The sequence below is a fragment of the Heterodontus francisci genome, chromosome 6 (assembly GCF_036365525.1).
Source record: "Heterodontus francisci isolate sHetFra1 chromosome 6, sHetFra1.hap1, whole genome shotgun sequence".
Lineage (NCBI taxonomy): Eukaryota > Metazoa > Chordata > Chondrichthyes > Heterodontiformes > Heterodontidae > Heterodontus > Heterodontus francisci.
Window position 1 is genome coordinate 77109047 of NC_090376.1, and position 18713 is coordinate 77127759.

The window sequence follows — 18713 nt, forward strand, 5'->3', positions numbered from 1 at the left end:
TCAGGTAAATCCCTTTTGTGGATCTGTTATTTTAGAAACTTTCTAGTCCTCTGAAACATTTTTAGATACAAAAATTGTGCCAAAGATGTGGTCACTGCATCTGTTAATTCTTCTCTGATTTCTCTCAGTTTCCGAGGTAGCATGCCATCAGAGCCCTACAGTGTCATTTGTACAAGGTGTGCTCCATCAATCTTCAGTGTTACTTTCTCATCTATAGTTATCCTATCTAAATGCTCATGCTCTTCCTAGAGTATCCTTATTTCTCCTCTATCACCACTTTTGTCCAAACAACAGGCAAAGTGCTCATTTAATATTTATTGAACCGTTACTGCATTGTAGGAGACCATTCAGCCCCTCATGTCTGAGCCAGCTCTCTGCAACAACAACTGAGCTAGTCCCACTACCCTGCCTTTTCCCTGTAATCCTGTAAATATTTTCTATTATGAAAATTATCCAACTCCCCTTTGAAAGCCAAGATTGATTCTGCCTCCACCACACGCTCTGGAAGTGCATTCCAGAAACTCACCACTCGCTACGTAAAAATATTTTTCATTTCCATGATAGGATTTCTCTTTTTACCTCATCAGTTTTTTCTTTAATACATTTCACCTTCACCTTACTGAATTTGAATAATCAACTGGCAAAACAAAAGTAAGAAAATTAAAAATAATAAATCTAAGCCTACTTCTAAAGCACTTAGATCCTGGTGACGAATATTACTTTCTGACGAGACCTGCTAATCAACTGTATGCAAATAGTCGGATGTACAGTTATAATATAAAATTTGCATCTAGTGTATAGTTATACATCTTGTGCTTTTAAGTTACAGATGTTACAAATAATATGGATGTGGATATTTAGTAATACAGTACCTTCACTTTTTCTCCATTTATATCAATGGTTTTAATCATAAAATCAACTCCAATAGTGGCTCCTTGCCCTGGTGGAAACAACCCCTGTAACAGTAGAATGACATCTCAGTTTGTAGTAATAGATTCATTTTGTACACACCTTGATAAGTACAACCCTAGAACAAACACTAATTAGTAGATACCTAGGGAGTAAACCTGAATCCAGATATTCACTTTACATCCTGCACAAATCAAGTTACCTTTCTTATTAAAAAAGGGAAAAATAGAGATAATAACATTAGAAAAACGAATTTCAGAGTTATAAACATTACTAAGATAAAACTGCTGAAAACAACATAAAATTAACATGCCCAGAATTAGTGATGCAATATTATTAATGTCTAACACACTTAGACTATATTTATCCTTGCTACCTTACTGGAGGCATTAGCCTGCTTATTTTAAACAGCTTAATAACAGCATTAAAATAGCGGAGAAAGGAATTTGACACAAAGCATGTTAGGCTTTCTGGTTGCATCAACATCAGCAACAGTAATTTCTACTCAATGGTTTCATATGCACCTAAAGATTAAAATTAATCAACATTTTAATTTGACAGCCAGTCAGCTGGAGCTGCAATGCCACTAATGACAAGATTCCACATATAGGTAAAAGCTACATGGAAAGCATGGTGTTCACCTTGCAAGCCCACTATATAGGGGTGAAACTTCTTATAAAGGGGTTTGATATCAGTAGCACACTAATTCTTGGCATTTAGCATCAACATTTGCATTTACAATTAAGAGTCGCAAGAAGAATGAGGAGTTCCCCAAATAACCGAACGGGTAAGTGCAAGAAGTATGGGCTCAATCCAAGATCCAGCCATAGTTTAATAAAAGCAAAATACAGCAGATGCTAGAAATCCGAAATAAAAACAAAGTGCTGGAAATGCGCAGGAGGTCTGGCAACGTCTGTGGAGAGGGAAGCAGAGTTAATGTTTCAGGTCTGTGACCTTTCATCAGAACTCAGTTAACTTTGCTTCTCTCTCCACAGATGCTGCCAGACCTGCTGAGTATTTCCAGCCATAATTTGTCTGTTATGCTGAGATATGTTATGGGGCGGGCTGAAAAAGAGAGCCAGAGGCTGAGGTTTGTGGGGGGGGGGGGGGGGGCTTGGAAGAGAAAGAGAGCCAGAGGCTGCAAGTGTGTGGGGGGGGAAGGGAAGAGAGCCAGAGGCTGGGGAGGGGCGGTGGGGGGAAAGAGAGCAAGAGGCACAGCTAATTAAAATGGCAGGTGACTGGAAATTCAGGTCATGTTTGCAGATTTGATTTTGGGTGACAGCTATTAACACTTACGTCCTTAGACCTATCTATTGTTTCTTTACTGTTCCATTACCATCCCCATTCGTCTTGCACCATTATCCCTTTTGCTATTTAAGCACAACTACCACAGACCTTCCCTTTTATTTTTTCCGTCCTGCCTCTGTACTTGCTTAAAACCAGTTACATCTCTAGCTCTTTCCAGTTCTGAACAAAGGTCATCAACCTGAAACATTGGGCTGAATTTTGTTCCCAGCCTGATGTCAGGTCCCATGGTGGAAGGAGGGGGGGGGGTGGAGAATTGGTTTCGCATCGACCCGCCATCAGGATTGCCAATCTTCCCGGCGGTGGGGAAGCTTTCTGGCGGCCCCTCCGTCACCCTTTGATGGGACCAGAATTTGCATGAATTAAAATGCAAACTGCAGCAATCTTACCTTCAGTTCCCGATCTTCCAGGAAAAGCTGGCGCCACCAAGGTCGGGAAGGGGTCAACTCTGCATTCTGATGGGTATGGTAGGGTGAGGTGGGAGGCGGGAGTTGTGATCTCTGCACTCTAATGGGTAATGGTTTGGTGGGTGGAAGGGGTGAACTCTGTTATGATGTGCTATTTGCAGGACTAAATGGCACCAGCAGCTGCTCCTTCAACAGGTGACGCCATGAAATATGTCACCGAGGCCGCCCCCGCCACGTGATTGGTGGGTCGGCTGCCGCTAATATATAAAGTTGCCACCTGCTGCATAATCAGCAGCACGGCTCCCATAGAGGATGGCTGCCATGTTCCATGCCCGCAGCTGGACGCGGCAGGAGGACTACAAAATCCTGCCCATTAACTCTATTTTTCTCTCCAGATGCTGCCTGACCTGCTGAGTATTTCTAGCATTTTCTGTTTATATTTCAGATTTCTAGCATCCACAATATTTTGCTTTTGAATTTGACAAAGTAATTCTGCATAAAGTCTGTTATAAGCAGCTTACCCAATCATATTTTGCAAGGGGAAAAACATATGCCTAAAACAGTCCAATGAACTACTTTTTAATGTTACATTACATATTATGACAAAATCTAGAAAGAAGCAAAATTTTATATTTTTTATTCTATCATAGGAGGTGAGCATCGCTGGCAAGGCCAGCATATATTGCCTATCCCTAATTGCCCCTGAGAAGGTGGTGGTGAACTGCCTTCTTGAACCGCTGCAGTCCATGTGCTGTAGGCATACCCACAGTGCTGTTAAGGGGGGTGGTGGGGGGGGGGGGGGGGGGGGGGGTGGAAAAGAGGTTTCTAGGATAGTGAAGTAACAGCGATATAGTTCCAAGTCAGGATGCTGTGTGACTTGGAGGAGAACTGCAGCTGGAGGCATTTCTATGCATCTACTGGCCCTATTCTTCTAGGTGTTAGAGCTCATGGGTTTGGAAGGTGTGTTGAAGGAGCCTTGCCAAGTTGCTGCAGTGTCTCTTGTAGATGGTACACACTGCTGCCACTGTGCATTGGCGAAGGGAGTGAATGTTGAAGTTTGTGGATGGGGTAATGATCAAGCAGACTGCTGCGTCCTGGATTGTGTTGAGCTTCTTGAGTGTTGTTGGAGCTGCACTCATCCAGGTAAGTGACTTGTGCCTTATAGATGGTAGACAGGCTTTGGGGAGTCAGGAGGTGAGTTACTCACTGCAGAATTCCCAGCCTCTGACTTGCTCTTGTAGCCATAGTACTTATATGGCTGGTCCAGTTCGGGTAGATGCCAATATGGTAGCTAAATTGGAATAGCTTGGCTAGGGGTGCTGCTAGTTCTGCAGCACATCTTTAGCACTACAGCTGGAATGTTTTAGGGGTCCGTAGCCTTTGCAGTGTCCAGTACACTCAGCTATTTCTTGATATCACGTGGAGTGAATCAAACTGGCATTTGTAATGCCGAGTCCTCACGAAGAGGCCGTGATGAATCATCCACTCAGCACTTCTGGCTGAAGATGGTTGCAAGTATTGCACCTGGTCTTTTGCACTCTCGTGCTGGACTCCACCATTATTCAAAATGGGGTTGTTCATGGAGCCTCCTCCTCCCCCATTACTAGTTTAATTATCCACCGCCATTTAGGACTGGATGTGGCAGCACTGCAAAGCTTTGATCTGATCCCTTGGTTGTGGGGCTGCTTAGCTCCAACTATAGCATGTTGCTTCTGCTAATTAGCATGTTTGTAGTGCTGCATTGTAGTTTCAACAGTTTGGTACCTCATTTTTAGATATGCCTGGTACTGCCTCTGGCATGCTCTTTTACACTCCTCATTGAACCAGGATTGGACCCTTGTTTTGATGGTATTGGTAATGGTACAGTGACATATACACTGAGCCATGAGGCTACAGATTATGATTGAATACAATTCTGCTGCTGCTGATGGCCCATAGCACCACATGGATGCCCAGTTTTGAGCTGCTAGATCTGTTCTGAATCTATCCCATTTAGATTAGATTAGATTAGAGATACAGCACTGAAACAGGCCCTTCGGCCCACCGAGTCTGTGCCGAACATCAACCACCCATTTATACTAATCCTACACTAATCCCATATTCCTACCAAACATCTCCACCTGTCCCTATATTTCCCTACCACCTACCTATACTAGTGACAATTTATAATGGCCAATTTACCTATCAACCAGCAAGTCTTTTGGCTTGTGGGAGGAAACCGGAGCACCCGGAGAAAACCGACGCAGACGCAGGGAGAACTTGCAAACTCCACACAGGCAGTACCCGGAATCGAACCCGGGTCCCTGGAGCTGTGAGGCTGCGGTGCTAACCACTGCGCCACTGTGCCACCCACTATGGTGTGGTAGTGCCTAACACGATGGAGAGTGTCCTCATTGTGAAGACAGGACTTTGTCTCGGCAAGGACTGTGCGGTGGTCAGTCCTATCAATGCTGTCGTGGACATCTGCTACATCTAGATTAGTGAGGATCAAGATCAAATAGTTTTTTCCCCTCGTGTTGGTTCTTTCACCACCTGCCACAAGCCCAGTCTGGCAGCTATGTCCTTTAGGACTCGGCCAGCTCAGTCAGTAGCAGTGCTACCAAGCCACTCTTGGTGGCTGACACTGAATTTCCCCCACCCAGAGTACATTCTATGCCCTTTCTACCCTCATTGCCTCTTCCAAATGGTGTTTAACATGGAGAAGTACTGAGTCATCAGCAGGAGGTTTCCTTGCCCAGTTTGGCCTGATGCCATGAGACTTTATGGGGTCCAGAATCATTGTTGAGGACTCCCAGGAAGGGCCACTCCCTCCCAAATGTATACCATTGTGCCGCCACCTCTTGCAGGTTTATCCTGCTGGTGGGAGAGCACATAGCCAGAGATGCTGATGGAGGAGTCTGGGACATTGGTTGCAAGGTATGATTCTGTGAGTATGACTATGTCAGCTCTCCCAATTTTGGTACAAGTCCCCAGATGCTAATGAGGAGGCATTCGCAGGGTCGATCATGCTGTGTGTGCCTTTGTTGTACCCAATGCCTGATGGCCTATCCTGCTTTATTTTTCAAATTTTCCATAGCGGTTTGATGTAGCCAGCCACTCGGTTGTGTCATTTCAGAGGGCAGTTACGAGTCAATTACATTGCTGTGGGTCTGGAGTCACATGCAGGCCAGAATGGAGAAGGACAGTTGAATTCCTTCGCTAAAGAAAAGGACATTAGTAAACCAGATAGGTTTTATGACTATCCGTTAATTTCATGGTCACCATTATTGAGATTTTTATTCTAGATTTATTTAATTAATTGAATTTAAATTCCACCAGCTGCCATGTGGGATTTGAACTCATGTCTCTGGAGTATTAGTCTAGGCCTCTGGATTACTAGTCCAGTAAAATTACCACTATGCTACCATTCCTACTCCTTCTGAGGCACAACAGAAAAACTAATTTAAAATGGAAACCAACAGGTAAAAACCAAAGACAATAGCTGAAAATAAAACTAACAGTCAGCTCCTAAGGCAGAGTATGAGTTCTCCAATCCACTGTAGGATAGGATCACCTGTGCAATTCCCTTTAGAATAAGTTTTCAAGCTTAGTAATACCATAGGAGATGCCAGGTGGATGAGACATCGACAGACATGGGAAAAGACTGAAAATACAAAACAAAAGCCTGGAAGACAAGTTACGCCTGTGTATTTGCATACATTTTAATGCTATTTGGAGGTGCCTTGGAGTATGTTACATGTCATAATATTACTTAGGGAAAGGATCTGGAACACAGAAAAACTAATATAAAAGCAGCACAAAACATTGCAGATACAAAAATTAAGAAAAAAAAATCAGCGCAGTGGGATACCACTGCAAGCTAACTAAATCTCATAACTGTGCAGCTCAAATATACCCAGGAGTAATAGCATGCTCTCCTGACAGCAAATACAGAATGACTCCGGTGATCCATAACTGTAACACTACAAAGTCTTATGTCTTTCAAGAGCGAGAGTGTGAGTGGGAGTGCTCACGTGCGTGACAGCGAATAAGCATGTGCGAAAGAAGAAAAAAAATACTAAAGCAACCACCATATTAGGAGGAGTATGGCAGCTGAGATCAAATCCCTCCACGAGCAAGTTATTTTTATTTTCATTTTTGGGATGCGAGTGTTTCTGGCAAGGCCAGCATTTGTTGCCCAACCCTAATTGCCCTTGAGCAGATGGTGGTGAGCCTCCTTCTTGAACTGCTGCAGTCCATGTGGCATAGGTACACCCAGTGCTATTAGGGAGGGAGTTCCAGGATTTTAACTCAGCGACTGCGAAGGAGCGGCGATATAGTTCCAAGTCCGGATGGGGAGTGACTTAGAGTGGAACTTGCAGTTGGTGGTGTTCCCATGCGTCTGCTGCCCTTGTCCTTCTAGGTGGCAGAGGTCGTAAGTATAGAGGTGTTCTCCATAGAACCACAGAAAAGGTACGGCACAGAAAGAGGCCATTCAGCCCATTGTGTCTGCTAGCTGAAAAAACTAGCCACCCAATCTAATCCCACCTTTCAGCATCTGGTCCGTAGCCTTGCAGGTTACAGAACTTCAGGTAAGGGTCCAGGTACCTTTTAAATGAGTTGAAGGTTTCTGCCTCCACCACCGATCCGGGCAGCAAATTCCAGACATCCGCTATATATGGGTGAAAAAGTTTTTCCTCATGTCCCCTCTAATCCTTCTACCACATCACCTTAAATCTGTGCCCCCTGCTAATTGGCCTCTCCGCTAGGGGAAACAGGTCCTTCCTGTCTACTCTTTCTAATCACCTCAATTTTGTACACCTCAATTAAGTCACCCCTCAGCCTCCTCTGTTGTAAGGAAAACAACCCTAACCGATCCAATCTTTCCTCATAGCTGCAATTTTCAAACCCAGGCAACATTCTTGTAAATCTCCTCTGTACTCTCTCCACAGCAATTATGTCCTTTCTGTAATGTGGTGACCAGAACTGTACACAACATTCCAGCTATAGCCTTACTAGTGTTTTATACAGTTCCAGCATTACATCCTTGCTTTTGTATTCTATACCTCGGCCAATAAAGGAAAGCATTCCATATGCCTTCTTCACTACTCTATCTACCTGTCCTGCCACCTTCAGGGACCTGCGGACATGCTCACTTCCTCTGCTGCTCTCAATATCCTCCCATTTTATTGGATATTCCCTTGCTTTGTTTGCCCTTCCCAAATGCATTACCTCACACTTCTCCAGATTGAATTCCATTTGCCACTTTTCCACCCACTCAACCAAACCACTGATATCATTCTGGAATCTACAACTATTATCTTCACTATCAACAACACGGCCAATTTTTGTGTGGAATGTCACTGGAAACGGTTTTCCATTTGCAAAAAACATCTGTCGACCATTACCCTTTGTTTCCTGTCACTGAGCCAATTTTAGATCCAACTCGCCACATTCCTCTGTATCCCTTGGGCTTTTACTTTTCTGACCAGTCTGCCATGTGGGACCTTGTCAAATGCCTTACTAAAATCCATGTTGACAACATCCACTGCACTACCCTCATCAATCCTCCTGGTTACTTCCTCAAAAAATTCAATTAAGTTAGTAAGACACAACCGTCCCTTAACAAATCCATGCTGACTTTCCCAGATTAATCCGTGCCTTTCTAAGTGACAATCTATCCTATTGAAGGAGCTTTGGCTAGTTGCTGCATTGTATCATGTAGGTGGTACACACTGCTACCACTATGCGCTGGTGGTAGAGGAAGTGAACGTTTAAGCTGGTGAATGAGGTGCCAATCAAATAGACTGCTGTGTTTTGGATGTGTTGAGTTTCTTGAGTGTTGTTGAAGCTGTCCTCATCCAGGCAAGTAGAGAGTATTCCATCACACTTCCGGCTTGTGCCTTGTAGATGGTGGACTGACTGACTGACTTCAATTAAGCCCACAAATTACCATGAAAACCCCAACTGTTATGTCTTCCTCATATTCAAACACCATAGGGGCACAATCTCACATCATTGTTCTGGTTACCAAACCTCAGTGGCAGCCATCCAAACCTTTCTGAAAGCAACACTTCTATCACAAGTCTTGCAGCCCCACTCCTTTTCACACACTTTCCAGTATTTCCAATAAATATCAAAAGAACTGTGAAGTAATGGTCAGATTAACTAAATCTGCTATGTTGGGTAAATTGAAAAGATAAGCCAAAAATCAATGCCTCCAGGTCCTCCTGTAAAATTCCTAATGTCCTATCAACAAGTAAATTCTTGGGATCCCCTTTACTGATAAATTGTTATAGTGGCAGTATACATGGGTTAATTTCACAGACAACAGGAAAAAGACACATACTATAAACTTGCACAGATTTGACCTACACAAGGGATAAAAGAGTGGTGAACTCAACAGAAGGACAATTAATGTGTCGTCCTGTTGAAATGCCATTGTTAATATCTGCTTCTTTGCCCCTCCAGGCGAAGAGGGCCCACAATTTGAGGAGGCATTGCACAACGGTGGAGGCCCACCACAAATACAAAAGGCTAACAGATGCCGAGGAGGAGGCCCTGCAGCTGGAACCACGACAGCTGCCACATTCATTTGGCCCAAATGACATCAGGGTTCAAAGTGAGCAGACATCCAATTGATATTCAAGATGAGCACTGTGGAATGTCGGTTCTGTGATGCAATGTTGCTGAAATTGTGAAATGTGCTACATCGAGACGGACACTGTCCTCTTCTCATTGTGTCCTCTTCCAGGTGAGCCAGATCCCATTGATTCATGCTGACCCGCAATCCCTCGCCACAGCCATGACATCCAATCAGCAGTGGCTAAGCGAGAGATCACCAAAGTCATCCACAGCCAAAGGGTAATCAGACAATCAGATCAGCAGCCTTCCTCCAGTCAGGCTGCTAGCACAGAGGTTACACCATGAAGGGGCATTCGCAAGTGTTTAAAAAGAACATAATGACACAAATGGAAATGCACGGATGTCACAGAAATGTAAATACGTCTTTCATGAAATGTTCAACAAGTGTGTCCTTTTCTCTGTGAATGATGTGTGTCAGCATGTAGTGCCAATGTCACATCCCTTTGCACCGTTGGCCCTTCAAGAAAGCTAACGTATGCAATAAAATCATTGCAATGCCACCATAACTCATGAGCGTCTCCACAGGTTCAGTGACGTGGACATTGACTCAGCCAGCTGCTACCTCTAATGGTTTACACAGGGATGCTGCAGATGTGGACTGGTGCACAGCAGGTGAGCGAGGGTGATGTGTAGCTTGCAGAGCTCATGTCGATTCCTATGGAGCACACAGCCTTTGTCTGATAAGGCATTGCCATACATCCCTAGCTCACTGCTCGCCCTGCATACAGATCCTGGGTGCCATCTGCCCTCCCATGCACCTTTCCTGCTGTAGGTCCTCATAGTCCGGGCAGGAATCCTGCTGACGTCTCTCATCATGCCAGGCCTGCCCCCTATTGGGTGCCTAGTTGTGCAGAGCACAGAGAGCAGCAAAGAAAGGAGCTGGCCTTTTCAGCCCTAAGTTCAGGGCACCACCCTATCTAACCAGGCATTGGGAGCGGGTTTTGAGCATGCAGATTGCCTGCAGTGGTGTTTTTCACTGGTGTCGGGAGCCATGTCTGCAAGGGATAGCCCTGGTCTTCAAGAAACCACCCCTCCATCTGTGCCAGGACTGGCACAGGACCCAGGTGTCATGGCAGCTGCCTGAGAAGTGGGCACGGATTTGCATGAATCATCTCTGGTGATCACATGCCAGCTGCACCTAGATTGACAGAATTTCTTTAATTGTAACATCTGCAGGTGGTAGCCTGGGGGGTGGCCTAATGGCCACATGGGTGCAGTCTATGAACCCTAACAACCTTTGGTTATCCGGCAATGGTGCTGAAACCAATGTCCCTCTGGGCCTGGCTGTTCGGGGCCACCCCAAAGCGGACATACTCACTGGCCCTCTGGTACAGGGCATCGGTGACCTCCCTGATGCAGCGATGCACTGCTGACTGTGTGACCCCCACAAAGGTCTCCAGTGGGCCCCATCGGTATCAAGCTTAAGAGCTGCTGCCACAACGAGGACCGCAGGCATACGATGCCCACCAAAGCCCATAGGCTGCAGGTCATCATTGAGCAGGGCACAATGACGCGTCACCACCCTCTCTTCATGCGCAATCGCCTCTGAAACTTGCGCTCTAACATCCGCTGGCATGTCATGTGGGGCCTGTACATGTGTGGTGACCTGTAATGGTGAGCTCCCCTAGGGGGCTGCTGCTCACGACCGGGGGCCTCCACACGGGCTGCATCTGCCTGTCGATTTTGCCTCCGGCGCAGATGGGTCCTCTGGAGAAGCGGATCACACAATCTAGGATGAGTCATACCCATTTCCATGTGATAACTAAAGTGGTTTCCTTCACTTAACTAAATGTTCCTAACTGTGCAGGCATTGTTGTTAATGGGTACATCAGGAGCTTTCATGGCTCAACAGTGGCGCAGTGGTTAGCACTGCAGCCTCACAGCTCCAGGGACCCGGGTTCGATTCTGGGTACTGCCTGTGCGGAGTTTGCAAGTTCTCCCTGTGTCTGCGTGGGTTTCCTCCGGGTGCTCCGGTTTCCTCCCACATGCCAAAGACTTGCAGGTTGATAGGTTAATTGGCCATCATAAATTGCCCCTAGTATAGGTAGGTGTTAGGGAAATATATAGGGACAGGTGGGGATGTGATAGGAATACGGGATTAGTGTAGGATTAGTATAAATGGGTGGTTGATGGTCGGCACAGACTCGGTGGGCCGAAGGGCCTGTTAAAGTGCTGTATCTCTAAACTAAACTAAACTATGTGGTGTGGTGTGGCAGCACACATCTGTGCTCTTATGAGTGGCACAGCATAACCACATGATGATTCTACCAGCTGCATCAACTGCCCCCACCAGCCGGGTAACGTTTACACCCCTGCACCCTCCCCGCATATAGGGTGACCAGAGTACCACCGCTCCTATACACACGCGCGCACACACACACGCGCGCACACACACACAGGCGCAGAACGGACACCATTCACGGAAGGAGGGTACGCAATACCTCCCTTCATGCCTACAGAGCTTTGGCTCCAGTAGTCCCACTCCCTCTCATCTCCCATCAAGTAAGCAGAGTTCAGACCCTTGTATATCTGGGCTCACCTTCACTGTCCAGTACTCCTGCTTCTGATGTACCGTCGGTTTTTACGTTCGTGAACGGGACGGCACACGACGTCTGCCTGTTCAATGTAAAATGCGGAAGTGTGGAGCGAGGGGCAGTGGGATATATAATTAGGAAAGGTAAGCAGCGCTTTACATATGGCAATTGGAGTCCCTCTCCCGCAAGCATTTTATGGTCCCCCTCGCCATGACCCAATGGCGTCGAGGGGCTGGTAAAATCCAGCCCGATGTTTCTCCTTGTGGGTGAGTCCAGAACTAGGGGACACTGTTTTAAAATTAGGTGGTCGCCCTTTTAGGACAGAGATGAAGAGAAATTTTTTCTCCGAGGGTTGTGCGACTTTGGAACTCTCTGCCTCAGAAGGTGGTGGAGGCGGGGTCATTGAATATTTTTAAGGCGGAGATAAATAGATTCTTATTAGACAAGGGAATTAAAGGTTATCGGGGGTAGATGGGAGTGTGGAATTCAGGCCACAAACAGATCAGCCATGATCTTATTGAATGGTGGAGCAGGCCCGAGGCGCCGACTGGCCCTACTTCTGCCCCTAATTCGTATGTTCCTATGTTCACTGCCCTGCCACACAAATGAAAGGAGGGAGACAGGGGTCTGGCAATCCAGCTCATTTCCCTGCCTTCTGATACTGATCTCATCAACCTGAAGGACTCAGAGAAGGGTGGCATAGTCCCTTAGGCAACAGCGGAAAGCCTGCTGAACCCCTCCTGAATGAAGAGGGCAAACACAGAGCCCCTCTCCTTCTCCTTAGACCACAACTAATCACTCAGTCCAGTCCAAAGCCGAAATGAAAAATTGAACACATATTTGAAGATCTTCTACGCCCTTTGAATGTTCCCTTCTTCAAGTACTGCAGTATCAATGCGACAAATTAAGGATCGCGTTCATAAGTCAGAAATACTTTCTCAGCATAGCTAAAATCAATGTTATATGTTATATTAGAGTTTCTCAATCAAGTTCAGCAATATGGAGCATAAAAGGATATTAGTAAAATATGCAGCACACATATCCTTTACCAAAATAACCCCAAATTGGATCTTTTAACATTCAGCAACCCAACTTTCTTACCTGAGTAAATCTTCGTACTAAGCAGGTCTTTCCCACACCAGCATTTCCAATCAAGACAATTTTAAATAGGTAGTCATAATCTTCCATACTCATTTACACACCTAGAGGAGAACAAGAAGCTTTTATTACAAGTCAACCAATGTTTAAGTGATCTGAAGCTACCTAACTTGAGAAAGGAAAGTATCACTAGTAATTCTGAAAACCTAATTCCTCTAGTTCCCAGCTGTAGTAGCCATGTTGCTGGAAAAAGATAAGAATTTCTGATAACCAGAATAATGAGAATTGTTGCTAATATATTAACACGGTTCTTGCTGATTTTCAGCAATCACATGCACCTTTTTAGTCTACAATTTTATACTGACTGTCAAAAAATTCTCAGGAGGTCAAATTAAAATTTTCATCTATTCATTATAACCATTTCTAATCTTGGTTATAGTATATATATAAAAAAAAAAGCCTAAACATTTCAAAGCTACTTGTGCCTGTAGTTCCCACCAGTATCCCCTGACAGCTGGGCAATAACAGCAGGGAAAGATTATGGTCTGGCACAGAATTCATTTTTAAACTGCAGGTTATCCAAAAGGACAAAGTTCTCTGATTAATTTTGAATTTTAGGAAGTCTCAATGTAAATGAAAAACACAAAAAGAGGCTGACGCTAACAGTTCCTTAACGCATTTTTTAATATGTCCTCACAGATTTTTCAGTCAAATATTTCATATTACTATATTTTTGAATACAACTCTTGCTATTTTTTCATTACCAATGACAGTGGTCTAAATTTAGTAAAAACAGATTGTGCATCAACATTTCAGTGTTAACTTCATGTGGAAAAGAATTTTTTTTAAAATCCAAGATCAGAAGGTATTACAGCATATGAAATATTAGAGATTGAGCAGAAGAAAACAACAGCATGCGATGTTGAATAACTGATACTTATTTCCAAGCTATTTTCCTAAATGACAATTTACATTAAAACCCTGTACAAGAAGAAAACCAAGCTGAATAGAATGATTGGCGTGCCACAATAGCATGAAACTGGGATTGAATTTATTTTGTTAAATTGAAATAAAAATGTAAAGTTTTTGTTTAAGTACTTAATAAAAAATACTCCATTGTGAAATACTTGCTGGATCTTTTTCAAAAATGATCAAAAACTAGTTGATCTGTTTGACAAAAACCTTGTACTAACAGATTGAATCCAGTTCTTTGAGCGCCCTGTCTACAGAAAAGTGGGTGTACCAAAAGGGTCTGAATGTCAGCTGGCAAGATCCTTCTTTTCCTCATGATTCTCCCTTATTTTCCATTTTATCTCCCCTCCCAGTCAGGTTTCCTGTGTCAAATTGCGATCTCCAATTGTGCCATCAGGGTTGAAAATTTTTCTAAGTAATTTTTCTTTTGAGCCAATCAAACTGAGGTGCACCGTAGCACCCCTTGGACATGCTGGCCGAGTACGACCAACTATGTCAATACCGGGGACTGAACCAGGATCCTTCCTGATCCAAATGGTCCAGTACCTCACTACATTTACACAAGGATCCATCAGAAGTGTCAGTTCATTTTGTCAATATGAACCAGAGCTAATCTCCAACTCTCTCCACCCCCACCCTCCACCCCCCTCATGCCAATTTTCTCCCAAAGTTTCCTCTGCCACCCCTTATTCATCCCCATTCCTGAAGACACTAACTCCTTCCTGGGATATGGTGTCAAGAATACCAATTGCCCTATGCTACTCAATTCAAGTAGCGATGTTCGAAGTTTGGTACTGAATGTGCTCTGGTTATTTGACTGCAGAGACCATCTTAAAATGCAGCCTAGTGCTGTCTTCATCCAGCATCAACACAAATGCACTTCCAGCTGGATAATGATCAGGAGCAGAAATCCTCATGGATTGACTGCTCATATACCCAGAGACACTGAATTTAAATAGAGTGGACTATTTAAATTACTATAAATCTAATTCATGCAGTATAAAAGTTTTTCCACTACTGCACATCCCTGTTGGAACAAATTGAAAGTGCTGGGAATCCCCTGTGCCTCACTCTATTTAAAGCATATATTTGGTCTTTGTTTCCCCTTCCTCAGTTTAAACCCACAATGTCATTCTTCCCAAACCTTGCATGAGCCCAATTGCTATCTCTTGCCCAAACCTTGCATATCTTCATCCAAATGTTTGACTAGCTACCTTTCAGCTCCTCTGAATGTGCTTGTTTCTTCAATTTTCACTCATGTCCTTTACAGAATCACAGAATTGTTACAGCACAGGAAGTGGCCATTCAGCCCAAAGAATGGGTCCACAAAATAACAATTCACCGAGTGCCACTCCCCTTCTTTCTCCCTGCAGCCCAGCACATTCTTCCTTTTTAATCCACAAACTTGAAATTGTGCCCTATTTCAGCACTACTTCATGACCTGTCTCTTCTTACAATGTACTTCCCCAACATTAAATTTACTGTCCACACAAAAGCTCCAGTCATTCACATAAACCTGAATATTGCACTTTTAACTAGTAATCCATGTCAAGAGGGAGACATTTTGATATACTTCAGGGCCACATTAGTCAGCAAGAAACCTAGAAAATCCTACATTGAAAGATAATCAAACCTACCTAATAATTTACAATTTCAAAGAATGCTATTTACATTTCTGTACAACTTTAAGTTTTATGTCCCAAGATCAAATCCTTGATGAAGTCCTAGGTCAATTTATTTCCCTATATAGAGTAATGAGCCTATTATGTCTGACATGGAGAAAACACCAATCTTGTTCAAGGAAGAAGTGTCAGGGAATTGCTGATTAACAGTCTGCTTCATTTTCATTGACTCACCTATTACACTGACACCAAGGAGTATCACCATATTTATCACCCTCCTCTCAAAATCGCATTTACTCCTGGTCAGATAGGAGAACAGATCTTAAGGATCACAGCCAAGCCCAATACTGTCCCTACCCAAAGTCCACTTACATGCACTTGCAGCGGCAATCACCAAATAGTAATCTGGAGTACAATCCATGGTTTATTATCGCCTTTCAAATCTAGAGCACCGAGACGAATTTTAGCACACCAAACAAGATTAGTGGACTCATCATCAAACAGGTATTGAATCAGAGATCTTAGTAATCTGTATGGCTCAGCTACTCACTGAATAAACCATTGAGCCACAGGAGCTCTATATTATAGTGCATACAGAAATACACACAGTCGGATATGCAGCTTACTTCATCAGCAACAAAACCTTATGCTACATACAAAACCAAACAACTATGAACTGAACTGTTGTTACAGAAATGCAAGTTACTTAGCCCTGTCTCCAGAAAGGTGTCTGGTCCAGAAGTACAACTGATGTTGCTGAGCAATAGGCATTTATATGGAGATTTAGTGCTATGTTGATCACTGAAAGCTTAGCAAGCGGTGGAACTGAAGTGCAACATTCAATGTCAAATGCATATAGAAACTTAAAATTGTGGAAAAACTAGTACTTTGAATCAGATTGTTCAAGCTTATGCGACCACTTTTTAGCCTGAATATTGTTTAGATGCAAACAACCTTTGTGTAGGGAAGAAACTTACATTTGTAATTCTTTACATTTACTGCTCACCTGGCACACTGTTGGAGTTCAATAGATCAAAGTTCTGCTAAGTTAAACCACACTTCTAATGTCAAAAGAGATGATGAGAGGATTCGAAATAAGTAAGGTCTGAGTGCAGCTTCAGGCAGTCGCAGAGGGGTTCAGATAACAAGGTATCATCAACATCCTGTAAAGCCCAAAGTGCATTACTAACTTCAAAACCTAACTCTTATCTAAATCTCTTTCAGATATATAAAATGTGAATGTGGCAGCTGGTCTTAGGAGTATGCGTGTAACAGATGAAAGGCAACAAGATAGTTTGGGACACCAAAGTGATTTTAACATTTGATTGTCTAATAAGGTACTATGTTCCAAGGGAAAATTGACTCCCCCATGGCAGTGCAATGGTGTGGTTGAAATGCACTGAGAATTTGGGCCCGATTGTTAAAGCCTGCTGGGTGCAGGGGCAGGTGCGAATGCAATTTACAGATCGCTGTCAGGGGGTCTGCATTGAGTTCCACCACCTCCGGAACATGACGCCATTTTTAAAAGGGACATCAGCAGCGAGGAAACAGCAACCCCGTAAACCTCCAAGTAAGTGCCTGTTGAGCTCTTTGAGGAGCTCATTAACATGCTTGGCAGCAGCAGTTTTGAATTTTTAAATGGAAGTGTTAGGAGTGCTTCCATTTTTTTTGTTAAATTATGAGAATTGGTGTTAAAACTGAAAAAAGATTCCACAGATGCTGGAATTGTGTCTTTTTTTTTTTAAAAGTTAAAGGTCATCAGAAGGTCTGTTGGACTGAGCTTGTAAACAATAGTTACTGGAAGAATCAAGGAGTGCTAAAAACTCTAGAGAATACAGGCCCAGTTTCCCCATTCTCTCTTCATAGGACAGTTCCACCATCCCGGGAACAAGTCTGGTGAAGCTAATCAGTTCCTCATCATACTGTTCTAGAAAACCATCCCCAACACACTCCAGAAACTCATCTTCTGGCCAATTTTCCATTACCAGTCCTCCTACACAGCCACTGACATCTTCTCTGTTGCTAACCAACTACTCTTCCAAATTCCCATAATCCGTCAATTGAGGGACACATGAAGCACATCAGTCGCTGACAATCAGTGCAATCCAGTTTATCTGGACCCCCTGAGGAGACTGTTCAACACTATGGATCACAATTCACTGCCAAACCATTCAAAGACACGTGTAAGAAATTGTCTGTGAACCATGTTGCATCTTAGAACAGGGTCACCTGTTTTGGTTAGCAGTGAGGGACAGGAGGATGTGACTGTGAATGAGGCAGGTAATGGAACTGAGCAGACAGAAGTGGAGGAGCCTCAGACTTTGCAATTGTTAAACAGGTTTGAGGTGCTCTCAACTTGTGTGGATAAAAGCGAGGTCTGCAAGGTGGATGAACAGACTGGCCATGGCACTGTGGTACAAGAAGCCATTTAGGTGGGGGAGCAAAAAGGAATTTAGTAGTAGCAGGGGGTAGCATAGTGAGGGGGATTGACACTGTTCTGTGCAGCCGAGAGCGTGAGTCCAGAAGGCTGTGTTGCCTACCAGGTGCCAGGGTTCAGGACATCTGCTCAGGGCTGGACAGCAACTTGGAGTGGGAAGGGAAAAGATCCAGTTGTTGTCGTCCATTTAAATAGGACTAGGAAAGATGTTCTGCTGAGACAGTATGAAGGAAATCAGAGTACGAGAGGAAGCTAGTTAGAAATGCAAAAATGGGTCGCAAGAGTTTCTACAGGTATTTAAAAAGGAAAGAAAAGAGTAAATAAAGTGAATGTTGGTCCTCTAGATAGTGAGAATGGGGAACTAATAATAGATAATAAGGAAATGGCAGACACAATGAACAAATATTTTGCTTCGGATACAAAAAACATTCCAACAATAGCTGTAAATCAGGAGGTGGTAGGAATAGAGGAACCTGGTGAAATTCCAATCACCAGGGAAGCGGTACTGAACAAACTGATGGAGCTGTGGGCTGACAAGTCACGGGTCCTGATGGACTTCATCCTAGGGTCTTAAAAGAAGTGGCTAATGAGGTAGTAGATGCATTGGTGTTAATTTTTCAAAATTCGCTAGATTTTGGAAAGGTTCCATCAGACTGGAAAGTAACATAACACCTCTATTCAAGAAGGTTGGGTGGGGGAGGGGGGGGGGGGGTGTGGAGACAGGAAAGGGGGGGGGTTTGGAGGAGGGCTGGGGGGAGGCAGAAAACAGGTAACTATACGCCAGTTAGCTTGACGTCTGTCGGGG

The 18713-nt window shown here is 44.0% G+C and overlaps 1 protein-coding gene across 1 annotated transcript in view; it reads right to left on the reverse strand.

Annotated features, from left to right (window-relative positions):
- Window positions 1-18713, reverse strand: part of LOC137371394 (ras-related protein Rab-30-like) — a 76535-nt gene that overhangs the window by 43260 nt on the left and 14562 nt on the right. The window contains 2 exon segments of the mRNA XM_068033919.1: window positions 873-956; window positions 12881-12981. Of these exon segments, the coding sequence (XP_067890020.1) occupies window positions 873-956; window positions 12881-12973 (177 nt within the window). The 5' untranslated portion in view covers window positions 12974-12981.